The sequence below is a fragment of the Eptatretus burgeri genome, chromosome 12 (assembly GCF_056783735.1).
Source record: "Eptatretus burgeri isolate ZD-2024b chromosome 12, Ebu_testis_v1, whole genome shotgun sequence".
NCBI lineage: Eukaryota > Metazoa > Chordata > Myxini > Myxiniformes > Myxinidae > Eptatretus > Eptatretus burgeri.
In genome coordinates, this window is record NC_140972.1 from 67939001 (window position 1) to 67961904 (window position 22904).

Sequence of the window (22904 nt, forward strand, 5' to 3'; positions counted from 1 at the left end):
AAATTTAATGGCATGATCCTTGGACCATACCTAACCCCCTCCCCCCACCAAGTTTCGTCAAAATCCGTCCAGGAGTTTTTCCTTCCGTAATACTGTTCACAAACAAACAAACAAACAGAAAGGGGTGAAAACAGTAACCTCCATCCATTTTCGAAGATGGCGGAGGTTAATTATCGCACATATGATCCATCACTATGACGTCATATCAATTTTTATGACATCATTCCTATTTTTGGACATTTTTTTGTTTCATTTGTTTCACATCCGACAGTTTTCATCGAAACTTCCTGAAACTTTATATATATATATATATATATATATATATATATATATATATATATATATATATATATATATATATATATATATATATATATATATATATATATATATATATATATATATATATATATATATATATATATATATATATATATATATATATATATATATATATATATATATATATATATATATATATGTAAAAATACCCTGCGCAGACAGTAACCATCTCCGATTTTGAAAATTGCTCCGAGAAAAAAAAGTTATGACGTCACAATATCTCCGCTAATGGAAATCGCCTAAAAAATTATCTCCGAAACTAGGCAGGCTTTTTGAATTCTGTTTGCGGGAATCGAACAGGGCATTAGCATAGATAAATTACCGCACATATGATACAACACTATGACGTCATATCAATTTTTATGAAGTCATTCCTATTTTTGACATTTTTTGTTTCACAACCCAGAGTTTTCATCGGATTTTCGTGAAACTTGCCATGTACGTATATGCAGAAAGCCCACGCACAGGCAGTAACCATCTCCAATTTTGGAAATTCTTCCCAGAAAAAAGTTGACATCATAATATCGCCTATACCATTATCTCCGAAACTAGGCAAGCTGTTTGAATTTTGTTTGTGGGAATCAAGCTGGGCATTAGCACAGATAATTTATCGCAAACCTGATACATCACAATGATGTCATATTCGTTTTATGACGTCATCATTAAGAGGACGAGGATCTTAGCTCATTCGAGCTTGTTTGAAAAGTATGGGGGTAATAAGGGCCAATGAAATTGAGATTGTGTTTGGTTGGTTCAAACACATTATTTCAACTCAGGAATGGGAATGCAATCACTGTCGCCTCTATTAATTAGACTCAATAACTACATCAGCATGACATACTCTTCTCACAAAGCTTTAACTGGAATGGTTCACGATTGTGTTTTTGATGCAGGAGCAAGGAATCTCCTGATAAGGAGATGGCAGCTTTGGAAAGCCTCCCTTGCTTCCAAGAGTTGTCAGAACAGGAAAAGGCTCTCTGCGTCTCACTTGGACTCAGTCCTGCTCGTTATGTTACTGTAAAGGCCATTCTCATCCGCGACTACCTGCAGAAACGACAGGGAGTACCTTCAAAACCACGTCTACCTGGAAATCTGGAGAAAAGCCACAAGAAACGAATTATCAACTTCCTTGCAAAGAGCGGGTGGGTGGGTTCCATTTAAGACATCACTTACTGTGAAACAAAGGCTGTTGTATTTCCTCTCAATTTCCCTTGTACAGTAAATTATTGATCATAAACATGAAAAGTAGTAAAAATGCTTTTCCTTGCTTGTTTCATTTTGTATGTAGCCTGTGGCTACTGGTTGTATCCTGAGTGGGAGCACAGCTGTTCCACTCATATGGTGCCCTTATAGGTTAGGGAAGGAACATGCAACTTTCAAAATGACGTCATCCACCCCCAAGAAGCTTGGTGCGCATGCGCAGAAACCCGAGGAAACTGCCGAGTTCGGGGGTGAAATACAATAAAGTGTGTGTCCAGGATAAGGATTGTTACCTGAAATGGCTCACAGCTCTAAAATAAGCCATTACTTTGAGAAGTACCTGAGGACCACACACATTGATGAGTCGTGCTTGCAAAACATCAGGATGACAGTTTATAGCTCAGCCGATATTCAATCCCTGGCTAGATGGCTCGGAGGTGAATGTGCATAATTCTCAACCTCTCCAACCTTTTTCTTTTTCCCTTTACGATTCAAAAATAAAAAAATATTTTTTTTTAAATATATAATTAAAACAACATTTTGAACACCACAGACAGCCTTCTAATATCCTTTAATTAATATAAAAAGAATCAGTCATTGTCCGAGAGAATGTGTACAAGTATAGGGAACTGCATCACACAACAGCAGTACCCATTGGCTGACATCAAAACAGTTGAACCAGCTAACAATGCATAGCACCATGAAATGGATACAACTGTAAGAGCACCCCATACAACCCGACCCTCCTCCAATGGTCGAAATAAAGTTAGCAAACAGAAGAATCAATAATTGAATAACTTGGCAGGCAAGGAAAAAAAAACAAAACAGAAGTTGGCACAGCAAGCCAATACACTCACAGCAAGCCAATACACATCACAATCATCTTAACCATATTTTAAACATTCCTGCCAAATCATTAAAAAAAAAAATCCAAAATCAAACACGATCCAAAGCTTCAAGCATGATGATGCTGTTTCCTCTTATAACCTGTAAAAGAAAAACAGCCTTTTAGGTCCATGAGGTCAAAACAAAGGTCTTTATCAATATATATATATATATATATATATATATATATATATATATATATATATATATATATATATATATATATATATATATATATATATATATATATATATATATATCTGGAGAGTAAAGTGAAGAGATAAATGCAAATATAAACTCCCAATTCCAAGATAAAATTATTATTATTTTTTTTTTTTCCGACATTGTAAAATCTCACCTGAACGAGATCTTGTGTTTTTTGTGCAAGTTTGAGAAAAAGAAAGGATTTCATATCAACTGCAATGATGGATTACATGACCTTGCTGATGATTGGAAGCAAGTTGATTGGTCTGTTGAGGGGATCAGTTTTTGTACCTTTTTATGTGGTGCAGTGATGTGGGCAGATTTCAGAGCAGATGGAAAATGACAGAGTGAAAAGGGTGGCAGAGCAGGTTTTTAGGACACAAGAGCTGATACCATCCGGTTCAGTATCAGTCGAGGGTTGAAAAACTTCTTCGCCTTCTCAGAGATGCAAATGACAGAGTCTAGGAGCAGTTTGGAATGACAGTGAAGGATGTTGGGGTGAGGGGTTGTGGTTGAGGGAGTGAGGGTAACAGCTCACCCCCAAGAGTGAGGGGTTGGGGATAGGATTTGGAAGCAAATACAGCATTCAGCCTTCTCACGAGTAAAGTAGGCTGTGGTGCCATTTGAAGAGAGGAAAGGGATGGAAGGGGAGCATACACCAGAGACAAACTTGACAAGGCACCACCAGGTTTTAGAGGAGGGAGACAAGTTTGAAAGTTCATTCTTGAGGTTGGACAGATGTTTTCTGGCTCTCCAGAGAGTGGTAATACACTTGTTGCAGACATTTTAGAAAGCACCAAGATTGCCTTTGGGTGGATTCACCTTCTTGGAGGAGAACGCAAGTTGTTTCAGAACAACTGCCTCACCACAGGATTCAGTGTACCATGGGCGGAAAGAAGGGTAGGATAATTGAAGATGAGATGGAATGAATCTGTGCATGAGAGAGAAAGCAGGTTTCTGTGGAAGAATCCCCAGGCTGAGTTAATATCAAGGGTAGTAGATATGGGACAACAGTCATGAAGAGAGATGGCTGCTTGCAGTCCCTGCCAATCTACTTGAGTGGAATGCCAGACTCACAAACATTCAGGCAGCTCTCTGAAAATAGCCAGAGATGTTGACATTCACAAGCATATGATCATGTGAACCAGTAGGAGCAGAGGAAGAACAGGAGACATTTGCAGGAAAGTTAGCCATCACCAAGTCCAAAAGGGAGGCTTTGCTATTGGGAGAAATCCAGGTTGGAAAGTTCACAGATTGAGTTAGTCCCATGGAGTCACAAAAGGTCTTTGCTAAAGTGCCATGGCTTGTGAGAGAGGTCCAACACCCAGTCAATTTGCATGGTGACAGTTGAAATTGCCACACATGAGGAAGAGAGAGTTGGGATGAGTGGCTAAAAGTTTGTCCATGTTGTCTAAGAGAGATGGAGTCGTCACTGTTAGGATGACGGTACAACACACAGATGAACAAGAGGTGTAAGCAGAGGGGAAGACACAGCCAGAGGTACTCCAGGGGGTTGGGAGTTACAAGACCAGTACTACAAAGGGTCGTGAGAAACAGAGTTCAACCCTTTGTTTGAGAATACATATATTCAATTATATTGATGAGACAATTCCTTTCGCGCTACACAAGGCACATTGGGCTGCCGCGGCAGTTCCATTGGCAAGGAGTACAGTCCTGGATGGGTTGCCACTCCAATAGAGGTTACCCTAAATGTTTATTACCCCAGTACACGAGTACTCATTTTGCTGACATTGGAAGGACGACAAGCTGAGTCAACCCCACCTGGTGTGAATTCAGCATCCAACAGGGCTCAACCTCAGACCCGAAGATCACAAGCCAGCCACCCCAGCCGCTAAGCCAGAAGCAGGCTTAATACCTAGATCTTAGATCGATTGCACAGTGGGTCATCATGAGGGTAATATAAACATCGATAGTGTGAACCCCCAAAGAGTCAGCTATCGCCGCCAGGTGGTCACACTATGTTAGCACAAGTAACTGCGCAATATCGATATATCGCTAGATCGTCGACATTTGGAGGGACGATAATCAGCTAGCAAAAGTATCAATATCGCCCAGCCCGAGTTCAACATACCATATTTGATGTGGTAATACAATAAATATACACTTGGTGTGGTAACACAATACGAGACGCATGGCAATCTTTAGAACAAGTACACAGCCATTTCAGGACATCTGCTTTGACGTTCTCATCAATTTGAAACCCAAGGCCAGCCAAATGCTCCTGTATTGGTCCAAAGAGACGGAAATCACGTGGTAGCAATACCGCTCTATAAAGGGGCATGGCTAAGCATTTCCAATCCCAACTACCTTACAATCAAATGAGAGCACTTTTGGATCCCACATTATTACATCCACCACCGAAGGTGAAGGTGGTTATGTTTTCACCCCTTCCCGTTTGTTTGCAGGATGTCAAAAAAAAGTTGTGGACAGATTGGGTGTGTGACAAGGACGAACCGATTAGATTTTGGAAAAGATCCGGATCCAGATCAGACTACTAGAATTTTTTTTTAACGACTCTTCACCATTGAGAGATCAGGCTAAACCGATATATAGCACGATATCTCAAAAATTTATTGGGCCCGATAGGTTCTCATGGATCAGGCATTGCATGGCGGAGGTATGCGCTCAACCGAGTACCCTTCTAGTTGAATGATTGTTTCCCCACTTCCAATACTGCACGGTTTGGCAGCAATATCAAGCACAAATCGATACAGCGATTACTCACAATAAACTGTTCAACACGGGTAATATTGGCCGGAATCACAAGACTTGGCTTGCACATGAGTACATTAATCATCCATTACCAATTCACATCAATTTTCAAACCTTCTGCACCACTCAAACACACTTTGGAGTGAAAGAAGTAGTGCCAAAATGTCCAGCCAATCTGCAGATTTCAACTGGTTTGATAATTCTGTTCAACAACAACAACAAATTCCCTACATATTGCAGTCTCAGCATGTGACGCACTGCTGCATTAAGTAACCCAGAATTGTTTGCACAGTTGACTGACACACAGACACACCAAAAGCAGCAAATTAACCTTATGCTATCTCACTTTCACTTTCAGAGGAAGGGGAAAAGAGCGTGCTTCACTTTCATCGTGAACAAACATATCAAGAGTTGTCCTGAGCGATGATGAAAATGCAGTAATTATTTGGAAACGCACCACCATGCCGATATCAATATGTGTACCGCCAGGCCCAGACTCGGTCGTCTCATCGACCACCAGGTTCATGAAAGGATCAAATCCTCGAAGGATCCCAGTGACTGTCCGCGAGCCATTCAATTTCACTGCGTGCACAGCAGGACAATAGAAAACAAACAAACATTGCAATCAATTCGTTGTTTGTGCAGCATCTCAAACATTGGTAAACTTGGTGCTCATGAAAACACAAATCCATGCCATGCAATACTATCACTGATTATTAAAAAAACAACAACACATTTTGCAAAAAACAAAAAATATATAAAGTTAGACACATGGGGACCGTTTTGATGACAGTTCTCACAGACGGTTTAGGATTGGGTGGCCATTTGTCCCCGCTTCAATGAATCGCGACAAGTATGGCAAATCCAATGGTGGCCACAGATGGAGTTATTTCGAATCGCCGACGACTTCCTGTATAAACTTTCATAATCACACGATCGATTACAGATCGTTACCTTGATCCAGTTACACAATGGAACTGAACACCCGCCCGTGATATCAAGTCGGCATCAATAGGCCCCTTCTTCCTTCCTCAGTGGGTGATGATATAAAATTGCAGGAGCGGTAAAATCCAGCGAGTTTTCACATCATTTCCATAGATTGGTCTTCCCATTGTTCCGGGGCCTCGTGCAATTCACAGGTGTTGATAATTATTATATACTCTTGTAGCTTCGCTGTATACTCTATTCCATGTTATATACGGTTTCCTTATTGGGTTTCATAGGCTGACAGGATGGCCTAGAGGTACACACACTCACCTCCAAGCTGTCTAGCCAGACTGTGAATCCCGACCCAGCTATAAACTGTCATCCCGGTGTTTCACAGGCAGAGTGATTCATCAAAGTGTGCGCCGTCCCTCGGATGGACGTTAAACTGGGCGTCCCACTTGCCAGCATTAGTTGGTGGAGGTTAAAGATCCCACGGTGTCCTTCGTGAAGAGCTATTACCGTCACTTTAAACAGATTAATAACTCCTGAGCTAACCTACGGATGGCATTAAATCAGCGGCACAGCCGTACTCCTTAACTCATGATGCTGCCCCACAGCCTTGTGCTGCATACAAATGAAGTGGGTTTTGTCATCAGCATGTGACTGTAGTTTGCTCTTATCTCAGTCTTCAGGCTTTCTTTTTGGTTCACGAGTCAGTAAGTGACCACAATATTCGTTATGGGTGTGTCTGTCTGTCTGCCTATCTGTCTGTGTCTGTCTGTCTGTCCCAAGCATAGCTCCGTGGGTTTTAATCCGATCCTGATAAAATTTGGGTGGAAGGTTTATATCATTATCTAGTTGTGTTTTCCTGAGAATGGGTGTGCTGCGCCCATTATGGATGGAGCCACGCCCAAAAAAAACGTGTTTTTAGGGGGTAGCCGATTTCAAGTTACATTTTCTCCGAGGGGGTTTGTCGAATCTGGAAGGGGTTTCGGTATTTGATTAGCCCAATGGCACCTGCATAGCCCCACGGAGCTCGATTTTTCATTTTCGTCCCAAGGTCAAGGTCAAGGTCAAGGTCAAGAACTAAGAAAATTGCGAATTTTGACATAAAAATCATACGACCGCCCAAACTTTGAGAGCTAGGATAACAATATTTTTAATGCATAATCTTGAGGTCATTCCCCACCTTAAGTCTTGAAACCATTTTGCTCTATCTCGAACACCTTGCCCGTGGCGCCCCCTTCAAATTTGTTTTAACGCTGATTTCATCAAAGTATGGAAAATCCGAGGAGTACGAAATGCCATATCGCCTATATGACGTTATATTGTTCCTGGAATGTTCCAGGAAGTTTTGCACCAAAGGTCATAATGCTTGACCTTTGACCTTTAAAGTTCACAAAAGTCAAATTTTCAAAGTTGTGGGAATCGAACCGGGTTTTCGACCTTCTTCGACGAACTAACTCCAATAAGCTATAGCACGTATCCTGTTTCCTTATTTTAATGTCCAACAACATTGTTTTGTGACCTTTAAAGGTTATGCAAAGGTCAAATTTTGAAAGTTGTTGAACGAAAATGGGTTTTCGACATTTTGCAGCTAATAACCTGTCACTCGTACCACATCATATTGATCATTTTTATAACTTGGTCAAAAATTATCACATTGTCTCATCCTTGACTTCTGAAACAATCTACATCGTCAAATACCGCTCGTGAACCATTGTCGTCTTCAGACTTGTCTCTCCTGAATCGTCATTTTTTACCCTCGCCGGAGGAGAGAGTATTGCATTTGGGTCCGTTTGTTGGGTAGTCGGAAAAAAAAAATTCAAAAAATTTTTTTTTTGAAATTTGTTCTACCCTTATTATCACTTTTTCCGTCGATATGTTTGTCTGTCTGTCTGTCCCTCTGTTCGGTCCACTGCTCTGTTAATACAATGGCGATTTTGATGAAACTTGGTTGGTAGGTTCATACCATGACCTCGTTGTGTCCAAATGAGAACCGTTGCTATGGACACCACCGTTGCCTAGCAACAGGACTTTGAAATTTTGAAAAATCATAAAAAAATTATTTTTTCGAAAATATAAAAACCGGCCACGAGCAACTGTGTGCAGTACATTCAGCCATATTGTCAAAGATTTCCAGCCGGATCCTATGAAAACTGTCGGAGAAGATAGACTTTGAATGAACCCTGGTCGAAAACAATAAAAAAAAGGAAGTTCGTTATATCTCAGAGACTATGAGTCAGATATACATGAAACTGGTATGGTAGGTTCATGGTATGTCCTAGTTATGTGTGAGAAAGAACCGTTGCTATGGACCCCTCCGTTGCATAGCAACGGCCGAAAAACCTCTAAATGTGGGGGTATTTTAACGAAAAAACAATCTGCAGCATTAACCCTTGAAGCTGGAATCATGAATTTTCTTGTGCTTAATCTTAAGGTCATTCCCCATCGAACGGGCCCATCGCGTCAGATTATATTGGGTAGTCGACTACCCATGTCCACCTACTGGCTTCACTGTCTGTTTGTCCGCACATAACTTTGGTGTTTTTCTCCGCAAACGCTTGTCTAATCGAAACAAAATTGTCACCATAAGAGCAACTACTCAAGTAGTAGGTTGTATTGATAATTATGATGCCTTAGGTCATGTGGTGTGGCAACCATGTTGGAAAAACGGAAAACTTTGGATCTCCATCTCTGAAACCGCAAGGAAAAATTGAAACTTGGCACACTGCAAGTACTCCTCATGGGGAATGAGTGTGATTTTTTTTTGATGACATCAGAAGTGCCTTCGTTACGTCATAATTGCATATGTAGAACGCTACATCTGATCAGTATGAAATTTTTTAAGGGTCATAGAGGGATAAAATGGTCCACAGAAAAACAATATGATTACGTCATCGGTCACGTGATTCAGCAGCCATATTGTTTAAAAAAAAAAAAAAACCTTCAAAAATATCCAGAACAGCTGGACAGATTGAGGGGAAACTTCACACAAATGTTCCCTAAGCCTTGGTGATACCAGAGAATTCACGAATAAATGATGTCACATGGTCTGGCAGCGAAAATTATTTAAAGAAAATTTCTTTCTCTTGAATCACTTCATCAATCGATGTGAAACTTCATAATTACGATCTAGCAGTGATGGGGAATACGTTTGAAATGTCAACTTGATCGAATGCATGGTCTGACAGCCAGAATTATTATATTTTTTGGATCTGGCTTCTTTTGGATTTTTTTTTTATTTTTAAATAAGGCTCACTTGGCTGCGCCTGGATGTGTTTGAGGGGAGAGTAGTAGCAGCTGAAATGCGAATCCTAGATCCAGGTTCTTCCTGATTACTTCATCTTTGCTTTTTGCTTGTTTGGGTTCCTTCTGGTGACTCCAATGCAGGACTGGTACCTATTTGGTTTGAATTGAATTAATTTTAATCCCATTCTAAATTCAATCGATTAATAATGAAGAAACGTTAAGGGTCAGGTGTTCAATCAAAGTGGGGGTGCACTAAAGTGTGACGTCTTGGTACCCGATCACTGCCAGCAATTATAAAGTGGCATTTCTAATTATATCTATTATTACTTCTGCCACTGAAGGTGAAGGAGGTCATGTTTTCACCCCTTTCTATCTGTCTGTGTTTCTCTGTTTGTGTACAGGATATCTTAAAAAGTTGTGAACGGATCCGGATGAAATTTTGTGGACAGGTTCGGTGTGTGACAAGGATGAATTGATTAGATTTTGGTGAAGCTCTCGATCCGCATCTGACTACTAGAATTATTTAAGTGATTCTTCACCATTGAGAGATAGGACCAAAAACGATATATAGCACGATATCTCAAAAAGTTGTTGACGGATTTGGATTAAACTTGGTGGACATGTTGGGTGCGCGACCACGACAAACTGATTTGATTTTGGTGAAGATCCGAATCCGGATGTGGATACGATAATTAATTAATTTTTAAATGATTCATCACCATTGAGAAATAGCGCCAAAAACTAGCATGATGATGTCGAGCATGATGTTTCAAAAATGTGTTGGCCCCGATATGTTCTCGTGGTTCAGGCATTGCGGGGCGGAGGTATGCGCTCAACCGATGTCCTTGTTTCATTAATTATGTAACACACCAGTACATAAACACCACACACAAAGAAGTCCTGGCGAGGGTCTGCAATCTTCGATTGTTCTTTTTCTTGTTTCGTTATGTAACCTTGAGACAACATTGTGTGAAAATTTAAGCTGAAACATTGTACTAGGTACAAACTCAGTGTGTTCCAGATAATGACTGAAATTTTTTTTCCAAAGGATAAAACAAGCTGAAACGAAAACCCTGTAAAAATCAGAAGGAAGACATCGGAGACCACGCCAATGTTTACCAGTTCTTTAATTTGAAGGGCCATTAATTTAGCAAGGTACTATTGTGCCAAAACTTGTCTGGAAGAGTATAAATACAAAGGTGAACTAGAGGGGAACACTCGGCAAGGTAAGAGTGCAAAACCTCCGCCGCCAATACTGCTGGGTCACTTAAGTGAACCTGATATCCTATTCATTATAGGTCAAAATGGATCAGACTCTACTGAACCACGATTGAATAAACTAAACTAGATCGACGCGCATGTAGAAATGCCCAAAAAATAAAATCTAAATTTTTTTGAAAAAAATTTACCCCCGTGTGGGGGTGACGGTCATCTCTATAATACCACAAGTTCTCAATGTTCAGTTCAGGTAACCACGAAACAGTCCAAACTAACTGTTTAGATTGAAATAGTTCACAGAGATACACGAGGATAATACTACTAATGACATCTATATATTAATACTGAAGGACCAATTTTGTGCTCCACCTAGCGGTCACGTCACGTTTTTCTCGGTACTGTGACCTGGACTGAAAGAAACTTCGTACCTGGAAGAGTGCATCGCACATAGTGGCAATAGTCAAACTTCAACTCTGAAGCAGAGAAAACACTTTTCGTTTTACATTCGTTTACATGGCAACGTGTGACGTCACCGCTGAGAGGCGTCAGAACGTCATGACATCATCGGTCATTCGCTGACGTCATTACGACTGTCGTCGACAGACCGTTACCGCTGAGAGGTGCAATTCCACTCCTCGAAAATAGCGTCTGCAATGTAAAACCCTCTTCTGTACATGCTGACTTCCTCAGAATGTGAATTTCACACAAAAAATGTAACAAGAAACATTGTATCTTCTATATATTAATACTGAAGGACCAATTTTGTGCTCCTCCGAGCGGTCGCGTCACGTTTTTCTTGGTACTGTGACCTGGACTGAAAGAGACTTCGTACCTGTAAGAGTGCATTGCACATAGTGGCAAGAGTCAACTTTCAACTCTGAAGCAGAATAAACACTTTTCGTTGAGACGGGGGTGGGGGATGAAGAGACGGTGGCAGGAAGTGAAGAGGCGGGGGTGGGGGATGAAGAGACGGAGGCAGGGAGTGAAGAGGTGGGGTGGGGATTGAAGAGACGGAGGCAGGGAGTGAAGAGGCGGGGGTGGGGGATGAAGAGACGGGGGCGAGGAGTGAAGAGGCGGGGGCGGGGGATGAAGAGGCGGGGGGCAAGGTAAGCAAATTTTTGGGCGGGGGGTAAGCAAATTGGAAGCGGGAGATGGGGGGGAAATGGGGCGGGGGATGAGTGGGCGGGGGCTGGGGTGAATTAGGCGGGGTTGAGTGTGAGGGGGTGGACAGGGGGTGGAGGCCCAGGGGCAAGTGGGGCGGGGAATCAAGAGACGGGGGACGGGGAGTGAAGAGGCGGTGGCCGGGCTGGGCAATTACATTTTTGGGCGGGGGTAAGCAAATTGAAGGCAGGAGGTGGGAGGCGGGGGGGAATGGGGCAGGGGCAGGGGCTGGGGAGGAGTAGGAGGGGGAAAGCACGCCCTGTCCAGTCCATGTCCCTCGAGTGTGGGTGACCTGGTGAGGGTGGTTGAATGAACGGAATCCATCTGTGACGGGGTTTCGGCTAGTAATTAATAAATAGAAAAAAAAAAACGAAAAAAATAGGCTTAGCTCTTGGAGATTATGATAATCCTGTAGATTATTCTTCACTGATTATAATGCAACTTTCAGAATGAAAATTGGTCAAGTATTTATTGGGATATTGAGGTTTGAAAAATCGTTAGAGCGAGCAAATTCATTAATTCCACAGAAGTTTCGTGACACTGCACAAAGTAACATGTCAGGTATGAAAAAACATTTTGTATGCCAGATTCATTAATTATTAATTCATTAATTATGGAATGTACTCATTGATATATTAATCAGAAAGCCCGAAGCACGTAGCATGATTTATCACTTATCCCCTCATCCGGGATCCGTGGCTTCGCCCAACAGCCTGCAGCCCTATGTCCGCCGCTGATTATGTTAGATATCGGCACGATCGAGAGGAGCCTGCGAATTATCCCTGCTGATGCACTGAATTGATGCAATCGTTCGGCCAGAATATTCGTTGTCAAGATGTTGCGTGATTAAATCACCAATACAGTCACTCGAATTTATACCGCCGACATACTTCTTAACAATCACCTTCGCCCCAGAAACCACAGTCAATCTGAACCATGCTGGCCACTGCTCAGACGCCATGACCGGACTACTGTGCAGTTCTACTGCGCAGTTTGGTTAAAGATGACTCGGCATTTTGGCGCGCGCGCACGAAATTATATTTTGAAAATAAATGCTGACGTTTACATTTTGGGTTTTGAAACTTTTGCACCTTCGGCGGAAAATGTATAAATATAAAAGGCTAAAAATGTGTTTTATAGCGAACGAAGTGAGCTTAATACTTAACGCGTGCACGTGAGAGAATAGGAAATAATAACAACAACAACAACGACACAATAGCCCTGGCGATTTCGAATCTGTGGCGTTAGCTATGACTTTTTGCTTGCGGTTGTTGTTAAACGCTGTGCGGTGTATAAACACGATTGGGTTCTATTTCTATCTTGTGAATATTACTTAACGCGTGCACATGAGAGAATAGGAAACAACAAAAACAACACAATACCCTGCCAATTGTGAATCCGTGTCGTTGGCTATGACCATTTTGCTTCCGTTTTTTGTTTTGTTGCTGGTTTTTTTCCCACGGAGAATGATGCATGCCGGGAGATCATGACCGGAAGTCTTTATTTATTTATTCAATTATTTTTTCCCCAAAGTTAATTTTATACTTCCGAAGGTGATTTTTTTTCATGACAGGAAGTCTTTATTTAGTATTTAATATTACCAGGAGTGATTTTGAAACTCTTTCCGGAACTTTTAATTTCTTTTATTCTTGACCAGAAGTGATCGTTTATTTATTTATTCAATTATTTTTCCCCCAAAGTTAATTTTAATAAAGATATCTCCCGCATCATCAAAAAAAAATCTTTTTTTAATCGCGATTTATATTATTTGTTCGCTGATCCTGAATTCAGGCCGAAGTAAACGGAAATTGCGTCAAAATCATCAGCTGTGCGGCTCTTACACGTACCACGGTATCGTTGGCAAGTATACAGTTGTGAACAAGTTTTATGTAAAGTCAGAAGCGAATGTAAGAAGAATTCTACGTTCGCTTCTAGGCTTTGCCTATTCCATATTATTTCTATTTCATTTCTGCTTCCTTCCTTCTTTGCGAATCGCATCGGCGTTTTTGGCCATCTTCCAGATCACGTGACGATCAAACGGGAAGGAAATTCAAAAATCTGTCCAGTAAGATACAAGATAATATTTTTTACTATCATAATCAATAAACAGTTGCCGAATATCTTGTAGAATGGCAGACGAGATAGGTTTTGAAAATGGCGATTTTTATAACTTACGTGACCTCGTCCCTGACCTTGAACCTGGACAAAAGTTATATCGTTGTGCAACACTCATCGACTTCTACCCACATACGAAGTTTCATTAAGATCGGAAAGAAAAATTGTTGATGGACGTACGGACATTTGGTCCGGTTTTATTAGGTCATCTCGGTTGAGATGACCTAAAAAAGGTGCAAAATTTCTGGGTTTTTTTTCTCCAACAATTTTTTGGGGGGGGGCGGGGTTGCAAATCACTTAAAACATGTAGAAATGCAAAAAAAAAAATTGAAATATTTTTCAAATAAAATCGAAATTTTTTTTGAAAAAAGTTGCAAAATTTTGTTTTCTTTTTCTCTAACAAATTTATTTATTTTTTTGGTTGGAAATCACTTAAAACATGTAGAAATGCAAAAAGAAAAATTCAAATATTTTTTCAAAATGGCCACCATAGCGGCCATATTGGACTTTGAACCATGTCCAAAATCTAATGGCATGATCCTTGGACCATACCTAATCCCCCCACCAAGTTTCGTCGAAATCCGTCGAGGAGTTTTTCCGTAATACTGTTCACAAGCAAACAAACAAACAGACAGGGGTGAAAACAGTAACCTCCGTCCATCTTCGATGGCGGAGGTTAATCAGGCCAAAATCATTGATGACCAATTTTGACCTTTGAGTCAAAGCGTGGTTTACTGCCCCCGAATTCCATCTTGGCTAGTGCGAACGACCTGACATTGTTAAAGCGAATGGATAAATATTCTGAAGTGAACTTTGATATATCTAAGGCAATGGTGAAAAAGTTGCTGGGACAGCTGTGGTATTTATCGGTAGAACTGATACTATTATAGACCATGTGGAGGCACTCGCTATTACCTTCAGAAAATGATTTTCGTTGTGCAGATCACCAATCTGGATGAAATTTGGCATACTTAAAGAATTTTAGACGCTGAGTCCAAATCCACTTGTTTCCACGTCGAGGATGTGACACAATTGGTCATTTTTGGCAATTAAAGATACACCGAACATTAAAGCACGTTTTTGACACAGAAATGAAGAATCAAGGATAGACTGATATGTTCATCAAAGAAAACTCTTGTGAGGTCTTAAAATGATACAATATGTTTATACAGAGCCCTATTCACTGTTATTAAAGGTCGTAAACCGAAGCAGTTACATATTTTTACCGGCCGAAAACGTCTGGACCGAACAGACAGGCCTTCGAGTTGACCAAGGCAACTTTTTGCTTAAAAGGCAGCCACACTGGCTATTAAAGGTAGTTACATTGACTATTAAAGGCAGTTACAGCGCCTATTAAAGACAGTTACATTGGTTATTATGGATTAAATGAAAGACAAAGACACTGCGCGACTCAGCCTGATGAAAAGTAGAACCGCCACAAGAAGATTACTGTCTTAGAACTCCAGTATTTCTTGCTCTGAAGCGGTTGCTGAACTCGACTCTTGACTGCTGTTATTACAAAACTCAAGTCCACTATTACATGCTAACCAATCTGAATACTACTGTGTAGTGGATTACCACAGCAAAAGCAGTGTGACACCCGCATTCACAGTTCGTCGTCGAAATCATCGTCAGTTCTGCTTTCATCATCCATAAGTTCCATTTCTGCACGGGTCTGTTCATCGTTGGCGCAGTTTTGACACCCACAGCACTCTGCGCAGGACAGTCCTTTTGACCGGCAAGAACACTGGTTGGTCTCGCATTTCGTCTTCTTGCAATTACATTTCGTCGCCTCTAACAGTTCCTTCGGCGCTGGTGGTTTGTTCAGCCAGTGAACAATCAGTGCTCCATTGTGTTCCATCCATCCATGAAATGTAGGAGAAGGGGCTTCTATAAACCTCTCAGTAACGCGGTGGTGGATCGCAGACTGATAGTTCACTCTTTTGCATTGCAGCATCAGAGCGTCGCTTGTAGGCGGCAACTTCTGTTCTCCCAGCGACTGGCTGCAGAATAGCTTGTAGCGAGCCTCATCCACACTCTTCATGGTCGGCTGATTGCACATGGCACAGACGAATTGTTTCAGGTTGTGAATGATATTCTGATCTGGCGTGAATTCTCGACCAATGCTCCCGAAACAGGTGATGAGATGGGGACCCTTCATCAAGTCGAATGGCCTTGTTTTGCCGTTACCATGGAATGCACTGGTGGTATCACTTCCCGTGAAATTGTGCAAACCTATCAACGCATCGCAGACAGAACTTCCCAGGGCATTACTCAGCTTCCTAATGTCAACGACGATAATCTCCTTGGGACTTCCTGTGACCAGATGGAAATTTCGCGCCCGAATCGACTTCGAGTGAGCCAACGCCAACACAAACACATCGGTGTCGAAACTCTCTATGCGCACTGACTCTTCATTCTGTCCCGCGTGAGCGGCATGTAGCAGGAGCTTCGTGTCAGCTTCCTCCTGGTCACATTCAAGTTCAGGTACTGACGACACAGTCATGACACCATTCGACGCCTTGATTTTCTCACATTTGCCGGCATGACTGACGTACAACAGCATGTCACCCAGTTTTGATGGAGAGATGTTTCTCGTCCACGATTCAACGATGAACTCTATCAACGCCTCCTTGTTGGCTCCGCTCAGGAGATAATTGGCCCACTGTTTTGGAAGGGCTTCATCACGGCTGTAGATGGTTCGTACCTGAAGATCGCCCGCCCTGCCCGCTCGTCTGCCGTGCTCCAGGAACTTGATGCTGATACTTGGGTAAGCATCAACCACCACGTCCAGTCTCGAAGATTGGTTATGTCGTGCTTTGGCCACTACGATGTTCAGCACCATCTCTTCCAGTTTGCCGAAAGTGTTATGCAGTGAACCAGCCTTTATCACCTGAATAACGGCTATTCCATCCACAATTGTTGCACCTTGGATAGGCCGAGCGTCCACACGGCAATCAGGCCACAGTTTCAGTTTATGGTTGCGGAGTTTGGCTTTGTCCGTCTTAGCAATCGAACCATCACCGGATGCCAGCGGGAAAGATATGTTCGCCAGTGGGTATGCGAGCAAATCGTGGAGTGTTACATTGCTTTACTCGCCAATCAACAGCAGTCGTGTGAAAAGACAACGTTCATTCACAATTTCAACCTTCGGCGTCTGCTGGTGGGGAGTTGCCGACTTGCCTCGCGCCTTCAAGAAAGTTGCCAATTTGGCCTTCAAAATCTGACTGAAGAATGGGACCTCACCCGAGAGAAGCCGATCACACATTAATTGCACGACAGCATTCTCTCCCTTGACATACGCGTTCATCAAGTCCGCGGAAGTGGCTGGCGGTGCGATGACACCTGAACTAATATTGACGAGTTCAAGGTGAGCGCCGGAGAAAGGGTTAATCATTTGAAGTACTGTGTCCATCACTTGTACCACCACTACTTCGTTCTTCTTCGAGCTCGACACATCCAAATCCTTTCTCGTTCGGGGCTCGTTGTGGATACCCGCCATGGACTCACATTTCCTTGCGATTTCCGCACGTGCTGGTTGGGACAGGATCCACTTCTTCACAGCTGTGCTTTTCTGAGTGTAACCAATGATGCCTCCACTGGTCTTGCTGTCCCTATTTAAAGTCTGCTCTATGATCTGATCACACGCAACACTACTACATCCATAACGAGTATGCCGTTGGGCAGTCCATTTGCCGTCCATGAACGCTTGATAGGTGTCTGGGTGGGAGTGCTCTTGCCCGGCCATTTCCAGCCAGTAAACGGGTAAGTACCTGGCATAGTTTAGGTGATCGTCTGTAGTTGACTCTGTTTCTGTTGTAGAGCTACTGTCTACAACAGCAGCCTGAGCAATGGAACCAATATCAATGTCCTTCATGTACACCACTTCGCTCTCAGACATTTTTGGTGGACGATAGAAAATCATGTCTGGGTACCATTCCTGCAGTCTTTTCTTCAGTCTTGTTGCCTGGTAGTTGGCCTTATCCTGACCTTCGCATACTCTAAGTAGGTCATTGAACATCTCACACAACTTCTTCATATGTATAGATTGCTTTCCATCAATGAGTCTTACCTGGATTACTTTATCACAGAAAATGTCAAATGTTGAGTCATAGTTCACTTTCTGAGTTTGGAGTTTCCTTTCACTCTGTCTGTGGTATGTGTCATTCACATACTCATAATAACATTTACGGTGAAAACAAACTTCCAGCGCCACACAGTCTTTATCCTTTATAGTTGTGATTATTCTCACATCACGTTCATCTCTCCTCTGCTCAGCAGTTTCCCTCAGCTTTCCTCCATCCTGCGTTTCTGCTATGCCAGGGACAACTGATCACGTTGAGATTTTCCTTTGACACGGATGAATTTGTCTTTTTTTCTGGCATATCACACAAATTGTTGGTAGTCAACAAGCTGATTTGCCAGCCACCCTTTCTACAAAGGTTCTGAGGGATTTTCTACGTATTTTGTGGTACGAGTGCCACTCTTCTTCTCGTCCACCCACCAAACTGCAGTAGTGCTGGCTTCTGATTTCCTTTTCCTGGCTTCAGCGCGTTTTATATGATCCTTGTTACAAGACGACGCATAGCAGAACCGGTGACGGCCGGCATCCGCAGGAGGATCAGTCATTGGCAGCAGTTTCATAATTTGATCAGCCAGCAAACGGCATTTGTTGATAGTTTCACTATCTGTGGCGTCGCACCAAGCCTTCGCACACTCGCATACCTTACGCCAGCTCTTATCCGTGAATTGCGTCACTTTCTCATCTTCCTCCCCGCCCAAGTGTGAAACAACACATATTTCGTTGTTGAAAGACCAAAAATCACTCGAAATCACCAGACAACCATGGGCGCCGCCATCTTGATTTGTTGTTTCCTGGTCGTTTCCTTCGTGATTAGAAGCACTCCATGACCACTTCACGGTGGTAATTTCAAATGGTAATAACTGTCGGTGTGTCAACTTGTGCATATGGAAACAAGTAGGAATTTCAATGGTGTGTTCTCATGAATGTACAGGGTGAATTTCGTTTAGATTGGCGATCTGCACAACGAAACTGAATGAACCGACCCAACCTCCACATGACCTATGATGTCTATTTGACCGAAACGTGTCAATTGAGACAAAAATAAAAAAATATCTCAAACTCTAAAATAACAAGACAATGACGATGATGAAGCATCGAAAAAGAGCTGTTGTTCACCAGAAAGATATCATGCGCCAAAAACTGGAAGATTTCGCATCTCCGAGAAGCAGAAGTTTTTTTGATGTGCTGCATTTGAACTGACTTTCTGCACAAAGACCTGGATCAATGGGAAACTGAAGATGGTTTTGTACAGAGCCGTACTATCGTCAGCAAGCTGAAAGTTGTGAATGACTGTGCAGAGCGTGGTGTAGCCCTGGCGACCGAGTACAACAGTCTTATTACGTACGATGAGGAGCAAAAGCAGTACCTATTACAAAGCGGTAACTGATCACCGAAAACGATTCCTGGACTGTAAGAAATCAACTTTGAACAAGTGAAATATAGCTCTTGTCCCCTCTGTTAAAAGACTCTGTCTGCAAATTGCGGAGTTCGAAAAACGCGAAAAATACATAAAATCTTGATTTTTAAGACTTTTCAAGTTTCACCGAGACGGACTGGAAAAATCTTGCCAAGTTCAACAATATTTTTCTGCAGCATTTCAGATTCTAATGCACCAGAAAACATCATACATTACATGTTAGTCATTTTGGCATAAGATTTAAAAAAAAGAAAAATATAAAATGAATTTTTTTTTTCAAATTTCGATGGACGGTAACAACCCCTAAAATATTGTTTTTCGGGTTCATATTTTTTTAATATTTTTTTTTCTCATAAATATCAACCTAAATTCGGGTTAGCCCCTTGAAATTTCTGAAAAAAATAAAATAACGACAGCCCTACCTTTGACATATGGAATCCAAAGAAAAACAGAATCAATGTCGATCTATTAAGTCTGTGGTCTGGATTGGTTGAAAAACAGAGGCAAGGCAAGCCAAATAATTTTTTTGTTTTTAAACCAATTTTGGAAATTCTTTCATAATCACACTTGTGCAATTATCGCTAAAAATGCACATTTTTGAAATTTTTTGGCACGAGGAGCGATCACACAGAAAAGCCTGGGCAGCGGAGATTGTCAGTTATGAACGATATTCTGGACAAGGCTTCAATCATTGCAAGGATCAAAAAGTAAAATAAACAATAACTGGAAGGGCACTTGGTAGAGCACATACCTACACCACGTAATGCCTGATCCACGAGAACATATCGGGGCCAACACATTTTTGAAATATCATGCTAATACAATACTACATAGTTTTTGGCCCCACATCTCAATGGTGAAGAATCACTTTAAAAATTAAATAATTCTCGTATCCAGATCCAGATTCAGATCTTCACCAAAATCGAATCAATCCTTCCTCGTCACACACCCAACATGTCCATAATTGTTTGAGATATCCTGCTCACAGATAGACAGAGAGCCTTCCAAACAGGGGTGAATAGCCTGGTGTTGGCTCAGTGGTTCGGGTGGCGGCTTGAGATCCTAGGGTCCCGAGTTCAAACCCCGCCGGCTGCTGAATTAATACCAGGTGGGGTTGAATCAGCCTGTCATCCTTCCGAGGTCGACAAAATGAGTACCAGTTCCAGTGTGTGTACTGGTAGAGGGGCACTGCATCAGCGACACAGTCGCGCTTCAATAAATGATAGCTACCCCGGCAACTAAGCTTCCATACGACAACCAGGGGTGAATAAGTCGGTGGTGGAGGTAATTACACGGAGGTGCCAACCCTACCAGCAAGAACGAGTCAATGGTGAAACCTCTGGGTGATGAAGAGTACCAAGGTGTGCCTCATCCTATCTATTGATCCTCCATCAGCACACGGTACCAACACGTCCAACGTTCTTTTGTCTCGTGTGAATGAATTATCTGAAGGATAGGTGGGATTATTTATCATTCGAGGTCGGATGAACGAAACGGGGATATGACACGGACGAGTTGGATCAAACGTCCTCTCTTAACGTACGTTTGTTTTTCCCACAGTAAATGTTCAACGACGATCTTACATGTCGCAAAATTTACGAACAGTTGTGCAAATGTGAGGGAGCAAAAGGATACTTACGACACAACTTTTTGTCCATGAACCTGCAAAACAACGGTTAAATTTTTTAAAATAAAGCGAACCCGATGAACACGGAGTAAAACATGCGCAAGTTCGAATTAACTTGAAGCTCCAAACCTGAGGACGAATATGTACACTTACTTTTTCAGTTCTGGAGGGTGCGCTTTGCTCATGATGAGGTTCTTCCGGAAATATCTCGACGAAAGGCCTAAAACTAGGCAAACAACGGTGACCAACAAGCACGCTGTCAAACTGACACAGCGCACCGTGTAAAAACGCCTCCGTTCATTGGCTCATTCGCCACGAGATCCCTTTGAAGGACTTTAGTATCAGAGCCTCCCATTGGCTCATCCTCTCTTGTCACAACGTTGAGGTTTCGTAGATCTACCGAGATCTATAAACACCTTTTATGGGAACGGTGTGGTGAGCGACTTTAATTTTGGGGGAGCGGGGAATGCAGAATGGGGAAAGGAAAGGGGAATTGTAAAGGAGAGGAAGCTCGGGACGAGAGGCGGCAAATTTGCGTTGTGAGGACGAACCGGAAGGCTTCACCGAATATGGATTTCCTCGGATAAAACTGGTACGACGTGACGTCCGGAGATCGTGGAGGTGAATGGAAAAGTGGTGGGGAGTATTTATCAACGTATTCTTTGCAAGAGGATGGGAATGAAAAAAATATAAAGAAGAAGAAGCTTTTTTGGTGGAAGAGAAACAAAATAATAATAATAATAAGAAGCCGTCACCAAATTGAAGAAGAGCGAACGGTCAGTTGGTTCGGGTCATGATGACATGATCCTGATTGTGAGGAACCATTATGGTGCAATTGTCACAGAGCGTCGGTGCTGCCGAAGCAGTTTCTTGTCCTCGGTGGTTTGACATTGCCTTCCCAGCAGTAGTAATAGGGCAAGAATTTGTAATTTCTTCGATGATGCCGGCGATAGCTCGCCGACTCTTCGCAAAGGACACCGTGGGGAGCTTTAACGTCCATCAACGAATGCCGGGAGACGGGACACCCAGTTTTAACATCGATCCGAGGGACGGCACACGCATTGCTTAATCACCCTGCCTGTGATACACCAGGATGGCAGTTTATAGCTGGATCAGGATTAGAACCCCATGACAGACAACTTCAAGGCGAGTGTGCGAACCTTACAAAGTTGCAAATTCCACAGTAAAGGAGAAACACCTGCTTGAAATCTAATGATTTCGAACAACTTCTAAAAGGTGTCAATAAATGTTGTCAGGGCCATTTTCATGTAAATGTGCTCCGATTTAAATCAGATTTAACAAAGATTTCGCAAAGATTTAGCAAATATTTTGCAAAGATTTCGCAAAGATTTAGCAAAGATTTCGCAAAGATTTAGCAAATATTTTGCAAAGATTTAGCAAATATTTTGCAAAGATTTCGCAAAGATTTAGCAAATATTTCGCAAAGATTTAGCAAATATTTCGCAAAGATTTAGCAAAGATTTCGCAAAGATTTCACAATGATTAGCAAAGATTTAGCTAAGATTTAGCAAAGATTTCACAATGATTTAGCAAAGATTTTGCAAAGATTTAGCTAAGATTTCACAATGATTAGCAAAGATTTAGCTAAGATTTAGCAAAGATTTAGCAAAGATTTCACAATGATTTAGCAAAGATTTTGCAAAGATTTAGCTAAGATTTAGCAAAGATTTAGCAAAGATTTCACAATGATTTAGCAAAGATTTCGCAAAGATTTAGCT

The 22904-nt window shown here is 41.9% G+C and overlaps 2 protein-coding genes across 2 annotated transcripts in view; one reads left to right on the forward strand and one right to left on the reverse strand.

Moving 5' to 3' along the window:
• Positions 1-1594, forward strand: part of TADA2B (transcriptional adaptor 2B) — a 41757-nt gene extending 40163 nt beyond the window's left edge. The window contains exon 4 of the mRNA XM_085848407.1: positions 1236-1594. Coding sequence (XP_085704533.1) covers positions 1236-1503 — 268 coding nt within the window. The 3' untranslated portion in view covers positions 1504-1594. The remainder of the gene's footprint in view (positions 1-1235) is intronic.
• Positions 1595-2096: 502 nt separating this feature from the next.
• Positions 2097-21558, reverse strand: SNRPG (small nuclear ribonucleoprotein polypeptide G). The gene is made up of 4 exons (XM_085848421.1): positions 21319-21558; positions 21178-21200; positions 5822-5946; positions 2097-2529 (listed from the first exon to the last, which is right to left on the reverse strand). The coding sequence occupies exons 1-4, from the start codon at positions 21348-21350 to the stop codon at positions 2479-2481; spliced, it is 231 nt and encodes a 76-aa protein (XP_085704547.1). The 5' UTR covers positions 21351-21558; the 3' UTR covers positions 2097-2478.
• Between the last annotated feature and the right edge of the window lie 1346 nt (positions 21559-22904).